Source organism: Hibiscus syriacus, unplaced genomic scaffold, assembly GCF_006381635.1.
Source record: "Hibiscus syriacus cultivar Baekdansim isolate YM2019G1 unplaced genomic scaffold, ASM638163v2 tig00110472_pilon, whole genome shotgun sequence".
Taxonomy (NCBI): Eukaryota; Viridiplantae; Streptophyta; class Magnoliopsida; order Malvales; family Malvaceae; genus Hibiscus; species Hibiscus syriacus.
The window spans coordinates 814,472-840,980 of record NW_024062752.1 but is presented as its reverse complement, the minus strand read 5'-3'; the positions used below and the strand labels follow the sequence as shown (position 1 = coordinate 840,980).

Genomic DNA, 26,509 nt, shown 5'->3' with positions numbered 1-26,509 from the left:
GTCAGATACGCAAAGGACTACTTAGAACCTGTTGATTCTAGTCAGTATCAGAAATCACGCACAATCATTGTTCGTATCAACAAGTTGTTTGGAAATGCCAAGGAAATAGTGGAAACTATAGAAGTTCAGAAGGATGAAAGGAAGCAATGCAGTCAGAAATCGTTGGTGTTTGATAGTCTACTCCCAACATCAGGGGAAATAAAACTGGAAACTCCAATTCAACCCAAGTTGAGAGGTGGCTCTCGTTGTGATTCCATCCCAGTATCATATAAGGAATTGTATGATGAACTGTTAGAAGCCCAAGAAGTGGCCCTGCATTATGTGAAACCTTTACAACCTCCATATACAAGTTGGTATGACGTCAACATTCGTTGTGAATATCATGTTGGAGTTCAAGGACATTCTATTGATAATTGTTCTACCTTCAAACGTCGAGTCCAACTTCTACTAGATCATGGAGTATTGGAATTTGAATTGAAAGGACAACCTAGTTTGGTAACAGATTATCCTGTTGGGTTCGAACCAAAAGTGACCAAAGGTAAAGGTATTAGTGAGGACATCCAAGAAGAAGATTGTTTACCAAAGTACGAAGCTCTGATTTGTCATTTAAGGAGTGAAAATGATAAATTGAATAGAGAGTTGGAAGCCATGCGGGAAGTTTATCAAAGGATCAGTCAAGCTTTTAAATTTACTGGTATAGGAAATGTCCCAGATGAGTGGATAATAGGGGTCACTAAACTTAAAAATAATGTTGAACAATGGAGAAGTAATTGTAAGGTGTACGAAGGTCGAGCCAAGAAGTTTTCTCATGATTTACAGATTGCAGAAAGAAGACACAATATAACTATTGATAATTTGGGAAAATATCAAGCCGAAAATCAGATGTTGAATAGGTCCATTGCCAGTATGGAAATTTCATATTAACTCCACAAGTGGGAGAATGACGCTGAGCTAGAAGTCGCTAGAGCCAAGAACATGAAGTTGATGAAGATTATGGATGATTGTAGTGGTCTTATGCAAGAGCTTCATAATCATAATGACTTTCTTACGAGGAAGATTCAGCAGCAGTATCTGCAACTCCGAGAATCAACACTCAAGATAGAGAAAAGGGATAAAGTCATGAAAGAAGTTATGACCCAAGCAAGTGACGTGGCTCACAAATGGGTTAATTTAGCTGGCTTTGTAAGAAAATTGAAGCAGATTGACAACTCGACCCCCGAGCATGAGTGGAAATTAAATTGTCTTTTGAATGAGATAGAAAAGTTCAGAGTGAAAGCTGTCCATTATATGTAAAGTTTGTTTGATGTATCGAGACCTTTGTGTTCAATGAAAGTTGTTTTAAGATGGTTACTCTAGAATGACACCTTTTTTTATTTGCATTTGGCATTTGCATTTGCATTACATGTATTTATTTAAGCATTTTACATGCATTAATTATAAAAATACGGAAATAACTTATTGAAGGTTATGTGACAGTAGTAACAAGATCATTCATTAATACTATTCCTCGCCGTAGTGAACAAACAAATAGAAGCAATTGAACAATATATTGAGAAATTACAATATCAGCTACAAGAGCAGTTAGTTGGGTCACAACAAGATATGAGGAATCAAGCATTGGGTTCTCTGTAAGGGGTATCAAATCAAATGATACAGGTGTTGGCAACTAAGGATGCTGATAGAGAGGAAATCGTTGATAAACGATGCCAGTCTCATCAGACTATTACGTCGAGAATCATAACCTACCCTGGAGCATCTAACTCAAACCAAGGGAAGAGCCTCATCAATTATGAGCAATTTGAAGACAAATTCAGGTGGTTAAATGAAGCCATTAAAGATATGAAGGTTGTTAATGCCCCCTCATAAGGAGTTAGAAGCTAGAGAACTCAGTTTGGTCCCTGATTTGGTCATCCCACATGAATTTAGGGTGCCTAATTTTGAGAAATATGATGGCACTAGTTATCCCCTAATTTATCTGAAGATGTTTTGTAGAAAGATGGAAGGGTACCTAAATGATGATAATTTGCTGATTCATTTCTTCCATGACAGTCTTGCTGGGCCAGCTATAGTATGGTATAACTATTTGAACAAAGAACAAATCAAGACATGGGTCAACCTAACTGATGCTTTTTTGGGATAATATCAATATGTCAAAGGCTTAGCCCCAAAACGTCATGACATTCAAAGAATAAGAATGAAAGCTATTGAGAGCTTTAAAGAATATGCCCTAAGATAAAGAGGAGTGGCAGTACAAGTTCAACCTCCTTTGTTAGAAGAAGAAATATCATATATGTTTCACAATTCTCTTCCAGCTCCTTTCTTTGAGTTAATACTGGGAAATTCGACGAATAACTTCAAGGATCTTATGACAACTGGGGAGTTAATTGAGGATGCAATCAGCAAAGGAAATTTAAAAGACACTTCCAAACGTCCAACCGATCAAAAGGAACAAGTTGATGAGGTAAATGAATGTTACGTCCATAGCTCTCACAGTTGTAAAAGAAAAGGGGCAGCGAGTCACTCGAGACGTTCAAAAAAAGTCCCAAGATCGAAAAATGCTTTGAAAGAGTTCCAAACTCCTATCTCAGATCTGTATCCCCATTTAATTGAAGGTTAATACCTCACAGCGAGGCCAGTGAAAGTGCAACCAGACCCTTCTGCTCACAACTATGATCAATATAATGTCTGTAATTTCCACTTGGAGGCATTGGGACATTCTACGGGAAATTATAGGCCGCTTTTAAAGGAGATAGAGATGCTTGTGGCAAATGAGACGTTGACAGAGGAATTGGTGGAAAAGTGGATGACGAGGTTGAGTGGGGCATCAAAGAATAATATGTAACATCCGTTTGAGTTAAGTACCACAACATTAGATGGGAAATGGGGCATCCTAGGTAGGAAGAGATCATTTCATTCTATCATGAAGCTTTATTCCATTTACATCATCATGTTTGAACTTGTTTTTCATCCTTTCTCAGTTTTTTTTGTAATGATATTTAAATGAATTTATGCTACTTTAAAGATGGTGAGCATTGAATTAAATTTGTGATTTGAAATTCTTTAAATATCAACTGAATTAAAAAACTCTGTAAATGGCCAGAGTTATTGTTCTTTGACAAAGAGACATGATTGAAAACTGGTAAAAGAATGACCCTGAACTTTACCCCCAGGATATACAATCGAACACCATACCCTTTCTTGCAGGATATAACATTCTCCTCTTATAAGGGAATGAACAAGAGGCTTGGTATTCATGTATGCATAGGAACGGACAACATGGGGCATATTTTGTGTATGATGTTACAAAACGGACTAGATTACACTTCTGTTGATGATGTTCAATGATGATTATGATCTTTACGGATGTAATAGTCGAGTAGATGAGTCTAGTTTAGGTCAGTTGCTTGGGAATTAAACTCTAACGATGAGATTTTCTGACTTTTAACAACACCTAGACTATGACAGGTTCTTCTTGACAAGCTTAAGAAATTGAATCCATATACCCGGATTATAATATTATATGTATACTATAAAACTTGAGTTGTCCCTCTAGAGTAATTGGTTAAATGTCTCAGCTTTATGGATAGAATTTAGCTACCCTGATAAAAGTGATTATACTATATGTATACAATAAAGCTGAGCTATTCCGCTAAGGCAATTAGTTATAGAGGTAACTCGAAAGCCCTGGCTTTATGAATAGATTATATTCAAACCATGACCTTGATCGAGTACTTGGCAATTCAGTGTATGCTCCACTGTGATTGTCAAGTCAAAGACTTTGTGATGAGATGAACCCTTCAGCTAGCCCGATAAAGGAAAATTACAATAAAGCTGATTTCAGCTAGCCAGACAATGGCAAATTAAATCAATTTTATAAATAAGGAGTTTCAGTAAAGATGGACTAAGGGAGTTAAGGAACACCTGTTATAGTCAATTTCACACAGGCACTCAGAAATTTTATTTTTAGATCGATATTTATGCACTGCCTTGGTTAGAGTAGTCTACGAAGCTTGAACAAATGGAAGATTTCAGAGAACTGAAATAGAAGTATTCTAGAAAGTCAAGTAATTGATTATGCTAGTTGCATCATTTTGTCCGCATCAGTTTAAAATACCAAGCCAGAATGAGGGGAATATTATGATGTTCACAAGGATCAAGAAAGAAATGTAAGTTTGTTCGCCAAAACCTTAAAAATAACAAGTCAAACTGAAGCCAACCCATCAATTTCGGCACTTGTCAAAGAGTTATAACTCTGAAAACATTAAAAAGAGCTATTGATTCTTTTTTATATTCTTTGAACTCATGTTTATGATTTGATTTGATTGTGAGATTGAATTAAGGGTCAATTTTTTATAAAATTCTTTCATTCTTTGATCCTTACAATAAGAGAAAGAGGAAAAACATTTTCAAACAGGACAGTCTCAAATGTCAAAGGTCCTTGAATCTAGAAAGGCTCATTATGCCTCTGTTGTAGAAAAAAATAAATGATGCTAAAATAATGAAGCATTTCAAAGTATTGAAAGCAAGTGGTCTGAGAGATTAGAAAGACTAAAGAATAAAACTTGTGATATTTTCTTGGGACGTTGTCAGTAACCCGCCAAGAAGAAGATGGTCTCATTATTCGGAAGGGGGCACTTATCCTAGCTTGTATAAAAATGCAAGACATTTTGTTAAAAGAGTTGATCACTTCTTAAATGTTTGTGGAAATATGAAGAGAAGCCCTCGAGCTATTTGACAATGTTGTTGTTTAGTGACATCAGATTGAGACCATTCAATATTAAGATATTTTGGGCACAAAGGGAGCCATGAGTACCCACATTAGGGCATGACCAGAAACCCAGATCATGTTAAGATGACAAGATTTAGAACAAGAAGACATTGAGAATGAGTCTTACAACTTGGAGTGTCAGGGGAAAATCTTGAATATTGAGTAGAGCTTAAGTTATAGAGGAAACCATCTGAGCATCAATCAATGGCAGAGTCCTGAAAGAACAACTCAGAAAGTGTAATTGAGCCAATGACAGAAATGGGGCAACATAGTCGTATTTCTGATCATAGAAAGAAGTTGAGAGAGAAAGCAATCTCTCCGAAATGAAGATAGAAAACGAAGACAACAAGAATGTAGAAGAAGATCAGATGGCTCTTAAGAAATACAATTTGGAAATTATGAAATGTTGCACGGGTATCTAAAGTAAACCCTGGAAAGGAATGATCAAGTAGAAGAAGACTGAGTTCGCCACTTTGAAGTCAAATGAAGATTGAATTGACATTTATGCATTCATAAGAACATCATTTGCATAAAAGAAAATGCATTACACTAATACATTTAATTGCATTTGTGTTTCATACATAAACCCATGATTTTGACAGGTCTTCCAGTGAAAAGAAAAAATACAGGATGTTAAAATCCCAATAATTGAAAGGTAGAAGTTAAACATCAAAAACAATGAATCATGTTTAGAGATGCAGAACCTGAGGAACACAAGGGTCAATCCACAGAGGAAACATTGCTTTGAAGTGGGGCACATGGACCGACCATTAAGTCATTTTATGAAGTGAAATGAGAAGGATTTCTCATTAAAATATGAAATTTGAGATTTTGAAAAATAAGTAAGGTTTCTTACCCAGTAAACAATTTAAGTCCTTCGGGCCATCGATAAGTCTTTCGAGCATGATGATGAAATCCTTCGAATAATCTATAAGCCTTTAGAGCAAGATGATAAGTTATTCGGGCAATCCGTAAGACCTTCAGGTAGGATGTTTTCACATGAGTTTGAAAAATAAGAAAGTGATGTTTTAAGAAAATAAAACCTTTGAAAACTAAGAAGAATTTTTTTTCGAAATTTCGCACTTAGTAAGTCCTTCGGGCCATCAATAAGTCTTTCGAGCATGATGCTTAAATCCATAGGGCCATCAGTAAGTCTTTAGAGCATGATGATTAAATCTTTATGGTAATTTGTAAGCCTTCACGGAAGAGTAGTGAAGCAAACCCATCAGTAAGTGCCATCAGTAAGTCTTTCGAGCATGATGATTAAATCATTCGGGTAATTTGTAAGCCTTCACCGAAGAGTAGTGAAACAAATTCATCAGTAAGTCTTTCGAGCATGATGATGAAATCCTTTGGGTCATTTGTAAGTCTTTCGAGCGAGATGATAAGTCCTCCGGGCCATTTTAAGCCTTCTCGGAAGAGTGTTAGAGCAAGTCATCAGATCATAAGATATGGGAGGAAAGCGAAGGTTCTCGAGTATAAAGAAGCGGATCAATTGATTAAAAGGAAATGTGCACGAGGAGTCATTAACCAATTCAAGGTCCCAGGAAGAGAGAGGTTCAGATGGTAGCCGAGTCCAAGAAGATTCTCATATCTAGTTGTTGCGAGACAAGCTCCCTCAAGAGAAATGGATTCTCAAAGATTCTCTTAAATTTTAAATTTTTTGAGTATAATGTTTTTCAAATCTTCAAGCATACATTAATGAGTGGCAACGTTTGATTTTCAGGTTTAACCTTCGAAGTTGAGCCTTCATGGGAGAATAGTGTAGAAGAATCACACCAGAAGATTGTTCGAGTTTTACTCCCTAAAGCAAGAGGGAGCGAACCCGTAGACAGAAGATTGTTTGAGTTCTACTCCCTGAAGCAAGAGGGAGTGAACCCGTAGGCAGAAGAGTGTTTGAGTTCTACCCATTGAAGCAAGAGGGAGCGAACCCGTAAGCAGAATATTATTCGAGTTCTACTCCTTGAAGCAATAGGGAGCGAACCCATTTTTAGAAGATTGTTCGAGTTCCTTAATCCCTGAATAAGAGGGAGGGACCCGTCATTTGAAGATTTTTCAAGTTTCATTTATCCCGAAGTAATAGTAGAGTGCTTTAATCTTTTGAAGTTCTTAGGACCGGACAAACTCGATCATCTTTTGATCTTTGCTCTATTCTCGTTACACGAAAATGAGCAAAGAGGGGTAGCTGTAGATACTCGATTTGTCTGGGGTTATGTCGGAGCAGACCCGAAGTAATAGCAACCTAACCCGACCCCAAACTAGTTAAAGGCCCAACTCAAGCCCAACGACCCAGTAGAGCAGCTTCCAACCCACGTGAAGCCTTGGAAAACAAAAGTGGTTATTAGAAGTTACCCAAATATTGGGGTCTGTAATCGTATAAAGAAACTGTAAATGGGGGTCAGTTTTATTTGAGAATTAACTACTAGAAAGGGGGATGAACCACTGAAAACAGAGAGGAGATTACACAGACAAACAAAAGAGAGATATGAGCCGAGGGAGATATTAGCCGAGCGTGATCAGGAATTAACCGAGAGAACAAGAAGAACCAGAGATCAAAGACAGAAAAGAGAGGATTTAGAACAAGAGAAAACAGAGACCATTGTAACAGAGAAAGAGAACAAATCAATTTTTTTTTTGTAAAGGTCTCTCGACCACCATTTTGGAAGGAATAAAGGAAAGCATTCTTTTATTCACTCTGCCAGTGGAAGTAGATATCACTCATTCATAAAGGCAATAGTAGTTTCTCGAGGTATATTCATTCTAAGTTCATTTTTTATTTACAGTGTAGTGTGTGTTCTATTTTGATATACGCATGATAAAAGAAGGAAGTTTTAAAGTAAAAAACAGAAATGAATAGTTAGTTTTATACCTTATTTCGCTTCAATTTCGTCGGATATGAGTGATCCCAAGTCTTCGTCTGGAGTAGAAACTTGTTAAACGAGCGATAGGGGGCCGCGGTGGTTGTTTTCCCTCGGTCGTGGCCTGTGTTGAATGGAGAGGAGGGAACCATCTTGAACGGTGCTCGACTTTATTAGGCTCGATTGTGTAGAGTTTTAGGACGAAAAGCGGCGATGGAGGCTATGGTGAGTTTTGACCGTGGGCTCTTGGGTGTTTCGGCCGGTGGTCATGCGACCAAGCATGAGAGAGAGAGTGTGATGGCGAGCTATGTTCGGAAGAGAGGTGGCCACCAAAGTATGGTGGCTGAGGCAATGAAGGCCAGGAGAGAGAGGTTTTGGACTGTCGAAGAGAAAGAGTGTAAGGGGAAAGAAGAATGGCTGACTGGGTGTTTAGGTTTAGTAAATTAACTTAGGGCTTTTTTTAGTTAGATTACATATTAATTTTTTTTGGGTAAATTAGGTTTTTGTCCCCTTAAGTTTATATTTTTTTGCATTTCCGTCATTTTTAAAGTCTGTTTTCGAAATTTGACATTTTAAGTTTGTCCTGATTTTTTTATTTTACAGATTTAGGTTTTAGTTAAAATTTTTGGATTATTTGAGCTACTGTTCATTTGAGTTTTCTTCTAAATTCATTTTAGTCCCTAATCGAATGTTTTCATGTATTTAATTTTGTCCCTTTATTTCACCTACATTTAATTTCAGTCCTAACTAGTATTATTGTATTTAACTTTTATTGTTTTAGACATTTGAACTCTTTTTTTATGTTACCTTTTAGTCCTTAAATATTTAGGATTAGTGTTTTAGGAAAATTACGTAGAGACCACTTAACTTGGGTTATTTAGGTGTAGATCCCTTGTTTATGCGTATTGTTTTATTTAAGTCCTTGGTTTAATTTTCGATTTGCATGTTTAATTTTATGTGTATTTAAATTTAGCCATTATCTTAATATGTATATACACTTTTTAAAATTTATAGTTTAGCATGTCATGTTTTTATTTTTATATTTGAGTCACATTTGTACATTATATGTTAATATGCATGGTTTATAATTTCTAATTTTAAAATGTATGTAATTTTTTTTTTATGTCACGTTGTATGATATTTTTCAATTTTGTTTAATTAATTTTGACATGACATCCTTTTTTGCACGATTCGCATGGTAACATCATTTGCATAACTCGACATATTACATAATTGGATTAAGGGTAATACACTTTTAATTTAAAATTGTTTTAAGTGGGTTGTCATAACGCATTTGAGGTCCGCTTTTAATGATTTTAAAATAAAAGTGTATCACATTAGTGACGCTTAAAAATTGATTCATCACTTTAAAATTTGGGAATGGAAGAAATGTTCGGCTATTTAAATTTATTGAGAAAGGTTGTTATAGCTTTTAAGATCTGGTCTCGATATTTGTAAATAATCGAACATTCTTTATCTTTCTAAAACAACTTGGTAATTTAAATTTAATTTATTTGAGTGCTTTTGAATATTATTAAATTCACATATTTGTTTTATGGGATCAAAAATCAAATTAAGTTCGAATTTGTAAAGTTCATTGCAAAGACGTTAATTAATCGACTAGGTACCGATTTAGGGTGTTGTGGGGGGATGTTAATCCTTCCTTACTCGTAACCGACTCCCGAACTCGATTTTGGTAACGCATACTTTAACTTGTTGTTTTAATTGAAATTAATTTTTATTTAAAATGACAAAACATTTGTGGGTGCCCAATCACACCCTAATCAAAGATTGGTGGCGACTCTTTGAACCGTATTTTTTGCTATCGTAAAGGAAATCCAAAAATTTTCGATACGAGAGGTCTTTTAAATCGCATTTGTTTTTAAATTAAAAAGAGGATAATTAAGAATTAATGTGGTTTTCAAAATCTCACCTTTTCACTTTTTAAGGAAAAATCGTTTCGACAGTTTGAACTTAAACTTTCTATAGATAACAATATTCATTTTTATTATTGAGGTTACTTATGAGTTCATCTTAATAAAATAATATAAACTTAATAAGACATGATAGAAAAAAATAGAAAAGATATGGAGATTGCAAAACATAACAAAGAAAATGAACATGGAGAAATAAAAGAAAACCTGGCTTTGAGTTCTTTCAAAGATTATCTTAATTACAACCAAGATACGATTAAGATGGCTTTTAAAGTTGAAACCAAGACGTATTTATAATGGTTTGGTGTTTACTAAATGAGAATAAAGATTTAATCCTTGAATTATCAAGGATAATGACATGTATATATTGAAATATAAAGCTTTAAACTCAAAACATGTGTATATATTGAGAACTCATAAAATTCTTATTCCTGTATATTTCTGAAATTATACAAAGGTGAGGGCCAAATTTTCTAACAAGAAAATATTAAAAAATTCAACCCTCCATCTTCATCAATCACTTTAAATTAAAGTGATGCAGAAGTTTCTGAGCTTTCGAGAAATGTTTTAGCAATATGTGCGGCAGCTGCTAGGAGTTGAATGTTGGGCTTTGGATCATTAGCTTCAAACTCTTCCTTCACAGAATAACTAATATCTGATCTAATAATGCATGAATCACTGCTTTTCTCAATAATATCAAATCGAACAATTTGAACTGAGCAACCAATCGCCAAACACCCTCCTTCCAATCCCTTTGCCACTTTCACCCTCTTTTCATCATCTACCTCCATGAATCTTTCAGTGTAGCTTGAATTCCCTGGTTACAGAAATGGGTTTAGAACGGTTGGTTATACGCATAGGTTGGAAGAATACAAGACATAGGCAAGATTTTATGCAAGTACCTAGAGCAAAAGTGAGTTTGAGCATCGTCCCAACACCACCATCGCCTTCCAAAACTTGAACATCACGGATCACGTTCTGGAGATTTTGAGCAGTAAGCCTTGAAATCCCAAGGTGCCTATAAAGCTCCCAAACCCTATTTGCTGCCACATTCACTTGAAGCTCATTGGTGAGATGCTTCAACTCTTGGGACTCAGCTCTCATACAACAAGAGAAAACCAGAAAGAAAGTGAAGGAAGCTTGCTTCAACATCTCTGCAAAATCTGGGTTTTAATTAGTTTTGAACTCTGTGGAATGATATCCAATGGGTGAAGATTGAGAGAGTTTATATAGAGATTTGGAGATGAGCTGGGATGGAGTTGGCAAATCGCAGTCATTGACGATGCATTTAATAATGTCTGCAAGGTAGTATTTCTAGTGGAACGAGTCTTTGTCCAATAATCGATGGCTCCAACTAGGGACAGTCTGCTTTCAAAACCAAGTTTATGAAGCCGACTTTGGTATTGTTTTTTCAAAGTGTAAAACTTAAATGCATGAACCGTTCTTCGTAGATTTTGTTAAGAAATTATTACTCCATTACTTTCAATAATATTTATATGGTTAAATTGTAGATCCCATCACTCAACTTTCTTCTCAGTCTTGTTTTCATTACCTAACTTTAAATTGTTTTAAATTTATCATTCAACTTTCAAATTGTTTCTGTTTTATTCACTATCATATTCATTAAACAATTACGAAGTCATGATATGACAAATGATACTAAAACAACAATGTTGTTTTTTTAAGTTAATTTACACCGAAAAAATATCATTTTTGAACTAATATGGTTTTTTAGTGATACAAAAGTATATTATAATGAGAAGTTGAATTTTAAAATTTGAAGTACCAACACAAAGCTTGGCTTTACAAAAAAGTGAATTTTTTTTTAAAATTTTTTTGATTTAGAATATAATAATTAAGGTTATTAGTAATTAATGATAATGTGGACTTAAGTTATGAGTTAACTCGTTAAGCGTTTGAACAATTAATTAGCTTTGACTTTGTCCCCCCCCCCAAAAAAAAAATAAAAAACCAAAAACGAAATGTTGACTATTATGATAGAAGCCATCACAAATACCTTGAATTCTATATTTATTGAATTTTGAAGCACATCTCAGTCAAGAATAATTTATTTTTCATACGTAGTTTTATTTAGTAACATATACTTTTACTTTCTTTATTGAATGTTTGTTTTGACCCATACATAGATTAATCCGAGTCGAGATGGGTCAGATTTTCAATTATTTTAAATCTGGTATGATATTGTTGTTAAATTTAAATTTAATTTGATCTTATCTAAAAAATAATTTTATTTATTTTAAATTCGAACTTAAAAATGTTAATAAACTCAATTTCAACTTAATCTAACATGAGATAAACCACAAAAATTTAAAGAAGTTCTAGAAATAAATCTTAAAAATATAGGAAATACTAAAAAAAATCAAGAATGATTAACATGAAAATAAAAATAAGAAATTAAAAAATTGTAAGATTAATTATTTCAAGAGTAAACTACACTACGACCACTTAATTATAAAGAGATTTTAACTTAATAATCGTTTTTTAAATTTATCAATTAGATCATTTAATTATTTAAATGATGTTAATCAAAACGTCAACCATTGATATTTAATAGAGAATATGACATGACAATAAATTTTTTTTGATATAATTATATATTGAATTCATGTTATTTATATATATTTTATCAATTTAATTTTAATTTTAATTTAATTTAAAAATTAAATTTTTAATCAAATGGTAACTTACGTCATTATCTAATTAGTTGATTCAATTTATTTAATTTGACAAATTTACTTTCCTTCAAATATTAGTTAATATAAACTACTAACATACTGAAATTTAAGAATCAATAAAAATGTTTATTACAAAATTAAATGAATACAAGAATGATTAAAAATCAATCCTTAAAATTAAATTATTAAAATAAAATTAATAGGAGTTGGTTCAAGTGATAAACAATTTGATATTACTTAAATAAATTCTTGAGTTTGAGTCTTTGTGTATGCAAAAAATCTACTCACTTACTAAAACTAGATGTACGATTTAAATTAATCTAGATTAATCTAGAGGAAACTTTAAGATAAAAAAGACAACAAAAACAATTAATAAAATAAAAAAAAATTGGTGTTTAATCCAAAAAAGTGGAATATAGAAAAATCGAACATTTTCATGTGATATCTGGTGGATTTTTACTATCACACTTGTACTTGGAACCTGCTCGAAAGGTTCTTTCTTGGTCATCTTCCTCTTATATTGCTTGGAATTCACTAAAATTGTTTTTTTTTAAAGAAAAACAAAGCCTGCAATAGAGAAAAAGAAATGTCCGATCGTTTCTTTCCAAATGAAATGCCAATTTTTGTAGCGGAATCAACAGTGTCCACAGCCACTTCCACTGACTCACTAACCAATCTCCTGTCTTTACCTTACAAAACACTCTCTGATCATCTCAAAACCGCAGCTTTGACCCTCAAAGAAACCGTATTCTCTCGAAACTCTCTTTTTGGGTTACTTAATTTTCATTTTTAGCTTCGCTTCGTGCATGAAATCAGTAGGTTTGTTCATAGAGAGATAAAGCTGGCACCTTTACAGTACTTTCACTTCGGTTTCCCCCCCCCCCTAACAAAATTTATGCCCATCATGTGAATTATGTTTATAGGCATTAAAGTTGGTGTTTCTAATGTCTTTTTTGTTCTGGGTTTGTTGAGATTTTGTAAAATAATAATTTTTTTGGTTTGGATTCAGGTGGTGAGGGAGACATGGGGTCTGAGTGGAAAGAGAGTGCAGGATTATACTGCCTACAGTGGAGCTCTAGGGACAGCTTATTTTCTCTTTAAAGCATACCAAGTTACCAAGAATGAGAACGATCTTAAAATATGCTCTGACATTGTTAAGGCTTGTGATTAGCTTATAAAGATTATGGGTAATCTCTCTTTCTTTAATCTCGACCACAGTTACATTTTTTATATGAATTGCTTCTTTTTTTTTTGTTAGAACTAGTTGAATTGGTTTGGTTTCTGATTAAATGCCATTAGAAACTATCGTTAACGGAGTGTGTTGTAAGATTTCCTGGTGTTGCTAGACATGGTTTTTGGTTCTTCAATGCTACATGTGTTTTTTTTTATAGAATAGTGCTATATCAATCAAAGTCAAGAATCGATGCGTGCTTAATGAGAAAGTAACTTGAATGTTTTTCTTTTTTTCTACTCCAAATTGACAAATCATGTTGGGATGGTTAACTAAAATTCACTCGGAAGATATCGTTCGTTCCAAATGAAGCCCATGAATTAGCTCAACATGGTGTACATAACATTGCATTGGAAGTGAGTTTTTGAACTTGACTATGCCTCATACGTTATGCAATTGCATGGATGTAGGATCGTGACATTCATTTGCGGACGTGCTGGTGTTTATGCCCTTGGTGCTGTCGTTGCGAAGCATTCTAGTGATACGACTTTACAAGATCGCTACTTGGCAAAATTCAAGGAGGTGGTTCATTGTTGCTTTTTATATTTTAGCTTTTACTTATCTCCCTTTTCTTTTCCGGTGTTCACTGCACTTGTGGGTTTATATTGCTTGCCTTTTACATTTTGATATTGTTTTTGCTCTGAGAGCAGATCAGGTTCCCTAGTGACTTCCCGAATGAGTTATTATATGGGAGAGCAGGGTCCTTGTCACGCCTCATGTTTTTAGTCCTATCTGCCTGAATGTTCTTTTGGTTTAGAGAATAAAACATTATCAATTGTATTTATTTGCGCTTGAACTTGGAAATTGCACAGCGATCGGTTGTGGATGAAATTATTAAGTCGGGTAAACGACTGGCGGGAAAGGGAAGATGTCCATTGATGTATGAATGGCATGGAAAGAAATACTGGGGAGCTGCGCATGGACTGGCAGGAATTATGCATGTTTTGATGGACATGGAATTGAAACCAGATGAGGTGGAGGATGTTAAGGGTACTCTTCGCTACATGATCAAAAACCGGTTCCCCAGTGGAAATTACCTGTCCAGTGAGGGAAGTGAATCCGACCGTCTCGTACATTGGTGTCACGGTGCTCCTGGGGTCACACTTACCCTAGTAAAAGCAGCCGAGGTACTCCTTGTCACGCCACATTTTCCCCTTAAAGTTGTTCTGGAAAACAATTGCAACATCTCAGTACCCATTTTTTTACAATGATGTAAATCAACAGGTTCTTGGAGACAAGGACTTTCTACAAGCGGCATTGGATGCCGGAGAGGTAGTTTGGAAGTGTGGTCTGCTTAAGCGAGTTGGAATCTGTCACGGTATAAGTGGAAACACATTCGTGTTCCTTTCACTCTATCGACTGACTGGCAAAGCAGAGTTCTTATATAGGGCCAAAGCATTTACTTCCTTCTTGTCCGATAGAGCAGAGAAACTTATATTAGAAGGAAAGATGCATGGAGGCGATCACCCATATTCACTCTTTGGATGCCGGAGAGGTAGTTTGGAAGCGTGGTCTGCTTAAGCGAGTTGGAATCTGTCACGGTATAAGCTGAAACGCATACGTGTTCCTTTCACTCTATCGACTGACTGGCAAAGCAGAGGTCTTATATAGGGCCAAAGCATTTGCTTCCTTCTTGTCCGATAGAGCAGAGAAACTTATATTTGAAGGAAAGATGCATGGAGGCGATCACCCATATTCACTCTTTGAGGGTATCGGAGGAATGGCATATCTCAGGCGAGGTTCCCTGCTTATGAAATTTAGGTTGCTTTCAACATTTTTCCTGGTCTTCATGTACGAGAATACTTCCATGTTTATGGCCTCCCTGTTTCGATACAAATAGATATAGTGCAAGACAATGGGAACTGAGTGAAGAGAACGAATAGTAAAAGAATTTCATTTTCAATTCAATAGGCTTTTCGCCCTATCGTCTTAACTCTACAATTTCTGATATAAGAAAATACATTTGGTATCTAAATTCATTGTGTAGTTTTCTTTTTTCTTTTTCTCTGAACAAATCTATACTTTCCTCAATGCTCAAATGGAGTGGTTTTTCCATTTCTCCCACATCCAATGAGCTGAGGCACAAAGGAATGAAACTCCGCTAATATTACATATGCCGACCGATATCTCACTCTGTACACAATTTAATCAAAGGGGCCTTGATGTTCCCTATCATTTTCTTTCTTCGGCTCGATAGATTCCAACCAGCAATCCAAAATTTTGGTAAGTTATGATCTCACTTCGTAGGCCAGCGGTCACAATCACCATACCCCAGGCTGAGATGTTTGGGTTAACACCGGGGAAAATGTCCACACTGATCTTGGGGCTCTTGGTCTGAGTTGCCGAATGAAGTTTTTCCTCCGGCCATGTAGCCTAGATTCTGTCGAAGAAATAGCTATTGGTTGCGCTAGAAATGGTTCCGTGGAGAGGGCTATTGGTGCACCGGGATGCTGATAATGAACCATCATTTCCACTGTACTCCTCGACGGCTGTAGGAGGATGATTGGCCGTTGAAACTTCTATATGATAGTCAAAAGAATTCTGATCATTCAATTGTGGATCTCTTAGTCCCCATGTGTCACCCATGCCTGGCCAAGGGATGACCACTGATACATCTGTACAGTGAAAATGTTCATAACAGGATGCTATAGTGACTCCTTTGTTTCTGCTAGGCCGTGATTATGCTTCTTGTTTCCACATGTAAACATAAGAGTCCTCGCTAGCAGAGACGACATATTTTCCATTTTCCGTAACGGCAGCTGAGATTTGGCTGTTTGTGTTCCGAAATCCTGTCACATAATCAACAGCACCTTCAGTTCAATTAGCATAACTCTAGAATTTTATATCAATAAATACGACGACAACAATGAAACTTTTTCAAGAGCGATCGGTAAAGTTCGCATCCGAATCTAAAAGCAGAACACCAACTTTAAAGAGTTGATACGCAGACCATGATACACCGGTACATACCATCTCTATTAGCTGAGGTATGTAAGAATTACCTTTAAATTTGTGAATTAAATCAAAGCCGTCGACAACCCGAATTCGTGAATCTGCCGATATAATGAGTAATTCTGATGAACTTCCGGATGCAAACTGTTTTAAGAAAGAAGCCAATTGAGGAAGAATTAAGAAAGAAGTATCGTATAAGCGGCAGCTTCCTTTGTATGAGCTGACCAGTGCACCCTTCAAAACAATTAGAAGTTCCATGCAATAAAGACTTCATATATTATTCAGAATGAACCCGAAATCGATCATTGCCCAACCTGGCCATCAGGTGTATAACAAGCAACAGTGACCATTTCATGCAGATCATTCCAATCAACGACTTGACGATCAGGAATGCTCCATATGCATACTTTAGCGACCAGGGATCCGCTAATGAAGTATCTATCATCAACTGGATTAAACTGGATGCAAGTTACTGTGCCAAGGCAGATCCACGAGAATGATGCATGATTAGCAGAATATAAACCTACTTCACGACACAGAATTAAAGCAATTATGCAACTAATAGAATTTTAGTAAATTTCATAACATTTACCACTTCTAGAGGGAAGGAAATGAAGACATGAAATTTACAATTTACTTACTATAATCACTGTGTGAAAATATTCTTAAACAAGCCTTGCTAATCAAGTCCCAAAGCCTCACTGTTTTGTCCATTGAAGATGAGAGCAATTGCTGAAAAGAACAAACAGAAAAATCTTACCAGAATATTCATACCAAAGTTCTAACAATGACCTCTTGAAAAGCTTTCTACAAATAATTCTAGACCGAGTACATCAGTTCAGCATTCTTTAAAAATTGATGGACTTTTAAGGCATTCGATTACGGTTACACACCATTAACATTCCCGAGCACTTTATAAAAGAGTTGTGGTAGAAAATAAAACATTTTTAACCATTTAATTCTAACAATAAAGATGTGCAAACTCAAAAGTAATCCTACGATGATCCGAAAGAGTAACATTCATGAGCGCTTTATACAAGGTACATTAAGGGTATTGCTGGGAACCTTGACCGAAATGCGTGGCAAATGGAGAAGGGTCGAATACAATAACCAAGACCATAGAAAAGGATAAATACGCATCCAATAGAAAGTACACTTTTCACTAATGTTCAATATTACATTTGGCAAAACAAATGCATATTGAACTTGGATCATTTCCTTCATGAGCCAAAATACAGCCTGCTAAAATTAAATATGTTTACTTGATTGTCCAAGGCTTTGCGAAATTGTGTTTATTCTTTGTCAGAATGCATGCAGGTCATTTAGCTGCCATCCTAACACCTAAACTTGATCAAGAAATCAATCTCAGACAGCACAGTTTAGAAGAGAAGAAACAAAAATGCATTTCTCTGTCTTCTTCGGGCTAGCAGGAAAATACACCATAAATGCTTGAAACAAAGAACGCTCAATAATGATCAAACTAATTAGTCTATATTGCTACATATTTCTCAAAATGCATGAATGCATTAAAGAATGATGACTAACCAGAGATTTGGACCATGAGAGGTCAAGCACATCACCGGAATGTCCACGGAAAGAACAAGAAGGTTTATCCGGAAGCTCAAAAACAGTCTCTGGCACCAGAATGTGATCCCAGCTCAATGATTTTCGGCTTATAGATGACCTTCCTCTTCTCTTCTTCTCAGGATGGTGATCTGAAATCGGGGACGATAAAGTTATTTCCGGGGATCCATTAGCCACGAGCAGAAAGTTCAAATTCACGTCATCGGCCTTTTCCATCAACAACTTCCCTTTCCTCTCTGACTCAACTACCTTCCATACAGGAATTTCGCAGTCCTCATCTGCACTAGCAAGGTATTTTCCATCCAAACTAAACTTGATTCTCCAAATAGATCCGGCGTGTGCTTGAATCTCTTGACTCTTGTAAGAGCTGTAAGTTCTTTACATGATTTCCCATACTGCTTCACCCGCACTCACTCTGGCCCATGAAATGAAACATCCTGGCTATCATCCGTGACCGAACTCGATCTCCTCCCGCCCTTCTCCGATGATGTATCCCTCTCGTCGCTACTCAGCCTTTCCTTATAACCCATCACGGTCACACTACTCGCTACACTCTTTGTACTCTTAAACCAACTCCATTTCTTCTTAAATTTGGAAACATCACCACCACCATTGGCATTCAAATCTGCACTATCCTTATTATTACCCTCTTTTACATTCTGCCGCCTAATCAGCTCGTAAACTATTGGCGAATGCCCGACGCACATCTCAAACTCCTCCATGGTCAACTGCCTGCCGGTCCCGACTTCCTTCAACTTGTTCCACATCCCATCTTCTCTAATCTCCTTTGCCACAAACTCTTTCCCATTATCAAGATTCTTAATGGTACACACTTGTTCACTCGGATTCTCCACCATCGCGTCTCCGCCGTCAAGTGATTTAGACCCAAGTTCCACATTCATACTCCGCCCAGTGGGCGGCTTATTACACATAGATCCATTGCTTTCACAGGTTCTTAAGTTAAGAGCCGCAGCATTAATTCTATCGCATTCAGTATTATTATTATCATTATTAAAATTATTATTTACAAAAGATAAACCAACAGAAAGAATCGAAGAAGACACAGAAAGCTCATTACAATCACAATTTGATTTCGATGGTACAATTGCAGCAGAAGAACTGCGATCTTGATCCTCGAACTCTTTTTTCACCAACCGATCGGAAGAAACCGGTCTTCTCTCAAACTCGCCTCCTCTTCCTAGCGTCGCCGGCACCCACTTTCGTTATCGAGTAATAAAAACTCATGATTACACGTGTTATTATCAGATTAAAAAATTATTTTTTAAATTAAATTAAAATTATGATCAATATAATATAATATATAAATAACGAGAATCAAATATATTATTATTAGATGGATTCATGGTTGAAACAAAAAGGGAAAATGGGCCTAAAGTTTAAACCATTGAGAGCCCAAAAAGTTACCATTTGGTGAAAAATGTTGGAAAGAGTAGTAGTAAAGCTAAGCAACTACCAATTGTTTGTCTTCAACACATGGTATCCAACCCATTACTATTAAGTGAAGATGACACCCCCCCCCCATAGCTTAATATTTCAACTACTTTTAGGGACCATTTTTTTCATTAATATTTCCACTCCATTTCTTCTCTCTTTGGGTTCCAAATTTTCCGCCTTTTTGGTTGATGATGATGGTGTTTTTTCAATATGTAGCCTTGGCGGGATTGTTTTTTCTGATACATTTCATGCGATAGTAATGTTAATAAGTACGTAGGGTCATTAACTCATCATCTATGCTTTGATAACCTCAAAAGAATATATATATATTACATTGAATGATAAAAAATTATTATCCTTCAAATATTTTCAGATTAAAATCTTATAGTGAAAGAAAACAATGTTAATAGATTTTTACCATGATTTACAACACCATAGATTCACAATAAAGTTTAAAGCTTTCTTCTACTATATATTGGCCATTTAGCCAATAGGGGAATGGCAATGCTAAAGGGAGGAGGTTTGCTATAATTCGACCCTATATGAGTGTTTTAGGTACATAAATTGTAGGGTGTCTTGGGGGGGGGGGGTTGTCTTAGAGCCCTAAGTATGTTTGTCAAACAAAATTGAAAAGAAAAAGAGCAAAAAAAGCAGGGCAAGTCAAAGGCAAAGAAAGCTTTCCATTTCTTGATGTTTAATCATCAAATAATACCATTAATCACATGCTACTCGTAAGTGGCTTTGCTTTCCCCTCTAAGACCAACCATATGCATAGATGGTTTGGTTAATAAAATTTTGGCAAAAGACTTGGATTTGGGTGAAAACATACAATATTATTTCGTATGCTTGTTTAATAGTTAATAGTTAATATTTATAATTTATGATTATTTTTAATAATATTATCTTTAATATTTAAATTTAAATTTTATTGATGGTCACAATTTCTATTTTCATTTCTAATTAATTTGAAAAGAGACGCATGGGTTTTCTTTCAATTTTACCTTTTAATGTATGATTTCTATTTTCCACTATTATCAATCAAATAATAATATAAACCATAGATTAATCGACAAGCTAAATTAAATAATACAACAAGATTATGCAAACTCAACACATGCTCTGATTCTCAAGTACAGCCTGTTTAAGCATGAAAAAAGGTGGTTTTTTCCCCTTACTAAAATAAACATAGACAGAAGAAGAAATTTTCAAAATTTCAACTGTAATATAACATGGTTTTGTATCAAATTCATTCACATTCACAAATTTTTCCATTATTAACAATCATGATGATCTTGTGGGTTTAGTTTAATTTAGGGTTTCTGATTAAATTCAGGGGTTTTCATTATTAGGTAATTCGTTCACATTCACAAAATTTTCCATTATTTTCATTCAGTTTTTCTTGACTCTCTCTAACAAATTAAATAATTTTTACATCTAAAAATCCCAAGTCTCTGAATATATACTAAAGTAAATTATAAGATTCAGAGACATTTCAGGGTTCATTTGGGATAAAAAATTACGAGTTAAAAAAATAAATGACTTGAAATACTATTTTTTGTTTTGTTAAAATCATGAATATTTTTTAGTCATAATTGTTACATGACGTGGAATGCGATTGGTCAATTAAAAATAGAATAATTTAGATAACCTTTTAAAATCAAGGGTAAACTACATGTTTAGTTTTCAAACTATCATTTTTATTTTGTTTTAGTACCTAGACTTTCATTTATTTTAAAATCGTATCTTACATTTACTTTTGTTTTGTGTACCTCGCAATTAAAAACTTAACATGAACTGTTACAACATGACATTTTTTATGAGTAAATTACACCATTCATCACCCAACAATCTTCTCACTCCTATTTTGGTCACTAAATTTTAATTTTTAATTTAATTACTTAACTTTCAAATTACTCCTAATTTAATCAATCTAACTTTCAAATTTATTTTTTATTTTAATTATATATTATTAAAATAATAATAAAAATGTCATGTCATAAAAATTATTAATAAAATAAATTAGAGTGTTCAAAACATGAGCAATTTGAAAGTTGAGTATTTAAATTGTAAATTTTTAAACTTTAGTGACCAAAATAAAGCAAAAGGATAGTTAAGTTATGAATGATGTAATTTACCCCCAAAAATGTCACTTGCAACAGTTTAAGTTAAGTTTTTATTGGCATGGTACAAAAATGAAACAAAAAATAAACGTTTGGTATGATTTTGAAACAAATAAAAGTTTAGGTATTAAAACAAAGTAAAATTGATAGTTTAAATACTAAACATGTAGTTTACCTCAAAATCAATAAGACAAATATGATAAAAAAGTAAAAGATAAATTAAAAATTCAAGTATAGTTTAAATGATAAAATGTACTTTTAAGTCTTTCTTTTTTTTTAATTAAAAGGGAGAGATCAAAAGAGCCTAGAGAGGCATCGTCCTACAATAAGGAGGATCAAATTTATCCCTGTCCAATAAAGTATGAATGCTATGTAGAGGTGTGTTGTGCATGACTAAAGAGCAGCTGGGAGAACGACTGGAAAGCTTCGCATGTGCATCGACAGGGAAGTTGCTTTCCATTGGAATCCATTTGAAGTCAACAACCCAAGCTCGATTGCAGAGACCAACAATGGCACGAACAAGAGAGAGGGAACTATTGGCAGCAGTTGGATCTTGGAGCATTCGAATTGCCGGCGCACAATCTGATTGAACTGGTATAATCTCATAGCCTTGTGACCACGCGACGGTTAAGCCTGTGTAAGTAGCCCAGAGTTCCGCTTGAAAAGCATCAGTAAAACCAATTCGTTTTCAAAATCCGAGAAGCCAGTTACCTTCCATAATTTTTTTCTAATCAAAACATTTATTTAAACTTTTCAATTTTCATATTCGGTCCATGTCCGGTTTATAGTTACTCTCCAATTAATAACGTCTCTAAGATTTAAATTTTGATTCTCTCACTAACACTGCGGAGTCCAAGTTCATGTATCAATGCACCCAAAGTTTAATCCTTAACTAGAGGTAGCTTTCTGCAATAAAGATAATTCATTAGGACCGTTGAAGGTAGGTATGAGATTGTGTGACAAATTTCAAACTTGACATAAAGGCAGCATGTGCAACTTTATAAATGTACAAATTTCAATGAAAGGGAGGGAAGGATGGACCAAAACATGGTAGAGAAGTTTAGGGGGTTTTCACACTTTTAGAAGGTAATCAATTCTACTGGTATTTTATTGCCAATCTAAAGGAGATTGTCTCAGGAAAGGCGGGTTAATATACGGCTAATATACAGCATTACCGGATACATTAAAATGTATTTAATAAATTCGGTTTAGCGGTACCTATTATGTTGACAACTAATAATGTTTTAGGTAGAAAATATGAAAAACTATTAAAAAATTTGGTAACCGGTAAACTTTGGTTATCGGTAAGTATCTATCCTTTTTATAAAAGTGTCCATACGTTTAACATATCAAGTAAATTTTACCGGTTTTGTCATAATGAATCTGGTTTTGTCATATTTTTACCTGTTATATTGTAAATTATCTATCCTTTTTATAAAAGTGTCCATACTTATTTCACTGTGAAAATATATTTATTATTATCTTTAGTTAATATTGTTAAATTTAAAATCTAAATAATATTTTATAAAATATCAAAACAATCAAATAATTTTTTGTGTAAATGAAATTATTAAATTAATATTGTAGGTGGAAAACATGAAACACTATTAAAAAAATTGAAACATAAATTACATAACTTTCAAAAAAGTATATATCATTTTTATAAAAGTGTCCATACTTATTTCACTGTTGAAAACATATTTATTATTATATTTGGTTAATATTGTTAAATTTAAATTCTAAATAATATTTTATAAAATATCAAAACAATCAAATAAAATTTTGTGTAAATTAAATTATTAAATTAATATTGTAGGTGGAAAACATGAAACACTATTAAATAAATTGAAACATAAATTACATAACTTTAAAAGCAGTTTTAAATCCTAAAAAGTGTCGATACTTTTAAAAAATATATCGATCCAAAACGATATACCAGGTAAAAATATGATAAAACCGGTAACAAAATGATAAAACCGGTAAATTTAAAAGTGTCGATACGTTATATAAGGATCGACACTTTGTGAATTTAAAAGAGAAGCAGTTATAGCGCCTATAATGTGTCGATACTTTTAAAAAATATATCGATCCACAACGATATAACAGGTAAAATATGATAAAACCGGTATCAAAATGATAAAACCGGTAAAATGATACCGGATATATTGAAAGTGTCGATACTTTCGTAAGTACGTGTAATAAATTATCGACACTTTCAAAGAAATAGGTAATTATCCTTTCGAAAGTATCGACACCTGACATAAAAGTATCGACACTTTTGTATTTGTATCGATTAAATATAAATAACATATCCGATGAAAATATAAAGGCCATAGCTAAATATCCTCTGAAAAAAGATAGAACGGACGAGTTTTTGAAATCGAAGAGTAATTGTTGCTGCATTTCAGAAGGCGTTTCTAAAGCGAAGTTTGTTTGTTTGTTGCTGCAGTCGAATCGAAAAGTATGTTGTCGAAACCCTAATTTTTTATTATTACAGTAATCGCGATAGGGTTTTTTATGTGTTGTTTGGGGTTTTGGAGTAAGGAAGCATTTGGGACCGATTGCAGGTAGAAATAGATATTCAAGGAAAATATAAATGTCGATACTTTTATTAAATATTATAGGTAGAAAATGATATTATAGGTTGTATAAATGTGCCGACACATTTTGGTGTGGCCATTCAAATTCTTTTGAAGAAAACCGTTTTACCACAAGAGTAGTTATCTATATTTGTATATTGAAAAGTGTATGTAACAAAATAATTTGATTTGCGTTAACTGATATATGAAGGAAAAATGGAGTCAATGGGTTGGAAAATTGTTGGTGGAGCAGATGACTTTGAAATTGAGGCCGAGACTCGAAAGCAACCAAAGGGTGGATATATGTACTTCTAGTAAGTATCAATGTCTTTTTGTTATTATTGTTGAAATGGTAATTGGATTAAAGTATCGATAAACTTTAAATTGATTACAAATTTTAAATGTTAACAGTATGGCCGAATGCAAAAGGATGAAGGGAGATGGCACACAGAGCGGTTCGATATGTAAAATGAAATTGACATTGAGTAGTATTAGTATTTAGTGTTAATGTATTGATTAAGAAACGTTTATGTTTAATATTAGGTGAAAAAAGATGTGAGGTCCAAATGGAATTCAATGAGTGATGCTAAAAAGGAACCTTACATCACACAGTCAAGGAATGATAGTAAAGAATACAAAGAACGGAGGAAAGCACATGAAAATAAGGTATTCATTAAACTTGTAAATACGTTGATACAAAATATATAAGAACTATAACATTATATATTGTTAAAAAATGTAGGAAGTGTCGACAAGATGCAGCATTAAAAGGGTGAATTTATTAATTAAACACCTTAAGGAGAAGGGTCAGTTGAATGTGCTGGGAGAAATAGGTTTTGGATCGTTGATCGGAGTAAGGGATCGACCTATTCGGAGGGAATTGTGTCGATCCTTGATGGCACAATTTGACGTCAGTCAATGTATGGCTAAGTATGGTGATTATTCATTCCCTCTGGGGGTATCGACTGCTGCAGCCGTATTGGGGGTACAAAACAAAGGCAAAAGTGTTATAGAAGTCTGTAGGAGTAAGAACTGGAAAGCACTTGCCTCCAAATATGGTTTGAATCATAAGGTGACATATACTGAAGTTGAAGAGGATATCAAAAGTGGATCTTACTTGGGGGATGAGCTGAAGGCCCGAGTTCTATTGTACCTTGTCGGTATATTTCTTTGTCCAACGGGTGATACGTCAACGAACAAGGAATATATGAAGCTCATTTGCGATGAAGGCTTGAAGGGTGAATTCAATTGGGCTGAATATATCCATTCGAGATTGATTGAATCAATTATCACCTTTAAAAAGGGCAGCCAGAGATACCTCAAAGGGTGCATAGCAATCTTAGAGGTAAATGAGTTGAATCACTTTTTTGTGTTTTTATATAAAAATATAAATTTTATTATAAATGCTGGTTGCACTGTTCGATTTTTGGTCGGGCTGTGAGGCAGTGCCGGCTTATGAAAGAACCGGAGTGGCACGCATCCGTGCATGGGGGAAGGAAGAGGTGGTTAGAGTGATGGTGAAGTTGAAGTTGGATAGAGGGAAGAAGCAAGAAATGGTAATAAATGTAATTAAATAATATTAAGAATATAATCAATGTCTTAATATTGTAATTTAATTTTTTGAAGGTTATTGGCAAGGATGTAGAGGAGGCAGTGGAGGCAGAGGAGAAGAAAGGAGGGATGGTTGTATTGGGGGATGAAGGTGAGTGGGACGACGGTGAAGCAAAACAGAGTAACTTCGACATTTTGATGTCTGAATTGGCTGATATCAAAAAAATCCAATTTGAAATCATGCAAAGACAATCAAGAGTCGAAGAGAAACTTGATCAAGTCGTAGAGAAACTCGAGAGGCATAAGGGGGTAGTGGAAGGAAAAATAGATGGAGTGGTGAAAGAAGTAGAGGTGTTGAGGGGTGAAGTGGTGAAAGAAGTTTCGGTGTTAAGGGGTGATATTAAGATGGTGACGGGAGAAAAATTTGAGGGAGTGGTGAAGGAGGTTGTTGATTTGAGGAGTGAACTTACGGGGGTGAAGGGGGTGGTTGATAAATACTCGGATGAAGGAGCTCAATTGAAGGGTGAAATAAAAGATATGAAGAGCTATGTAGAAAAAAAGTACGATGAACTGAAAAAATATGAAGAAGAAAAGAGGGAGGAGGAAGAAGAAGAGATGGAAGAAATGAGGAGGAAGGAAGTCGATGTCATTTATACACCGGAGAGTGTTATAGCAGCAGTTTTGGATTCGGAATGTCCTGCACCCCAGAAGAAGAAGCAGAAGGTAAGTTTAATAAAAGAATACTTAATTTGATTTTTATTATGTTGTTGTGACAAAAATT

At 34.6% G+C, this 26,509-nt stretch overlaps 1 protein-coding gene and 2 pseudogenes across 1 annotated transcript; 1 reads left to right on the top strand and 2 right to left on the bottom strand.

Annotated features, from left to right (window-relative positions):
• Positions 1–10,087: 10,087 nt before the first annotated feature.
• LOC120127697 (norbelladine synthase-like) lies at positions 10,088–10,761 on the bottom strand. The gene is made up of 2 exons (XM_039145560.1): positions 10,463–10,761; positions 10,088–10,377 (listed from the first exon to the last, which is right to left on the bottom strand). The coding sequence occupies exons 1-2, from the start codon at positions 10,710–10,712 to the stop codon at positions 10,088–10,090; spliced, it is 540 nt and encodes a 179-aa protein (XP_039001491.1). The 5' UTR covers positions 10,713–10,761.
• A 2,054-nt stretch (positions 10,762–12,815) lies between these two features.
• On the top strand, positions 12,816–15,357 carry LOC120127954 (annotated as a pseudogene).
• Positions 15,358–15,367: 10 nt separating this feature from the next.
• On the bottom strand, positions 15,368–19,248 carry LOC120127955 (annotated as a pseudogene).
• Positions 19,249–26,509: the final 7,261 nt, after the last annotated feature.

Coding starts and splice junctions, on each gene's coding strand:
- LOC120127697 (XM_039145560.1), bottom strand. CDS start 10,712: ATGTTGAAGCAAGCTTCCTTCACTTTCTTTCTGGTTTTCTCTTGTTGT. Junction 10,378..10,462: donor CAAACTCACTTTTGCTCTAG/GTACTTGCATAA, acceptor TTCTGTAACCAG/GGAATTCAAGCTACACTGAA.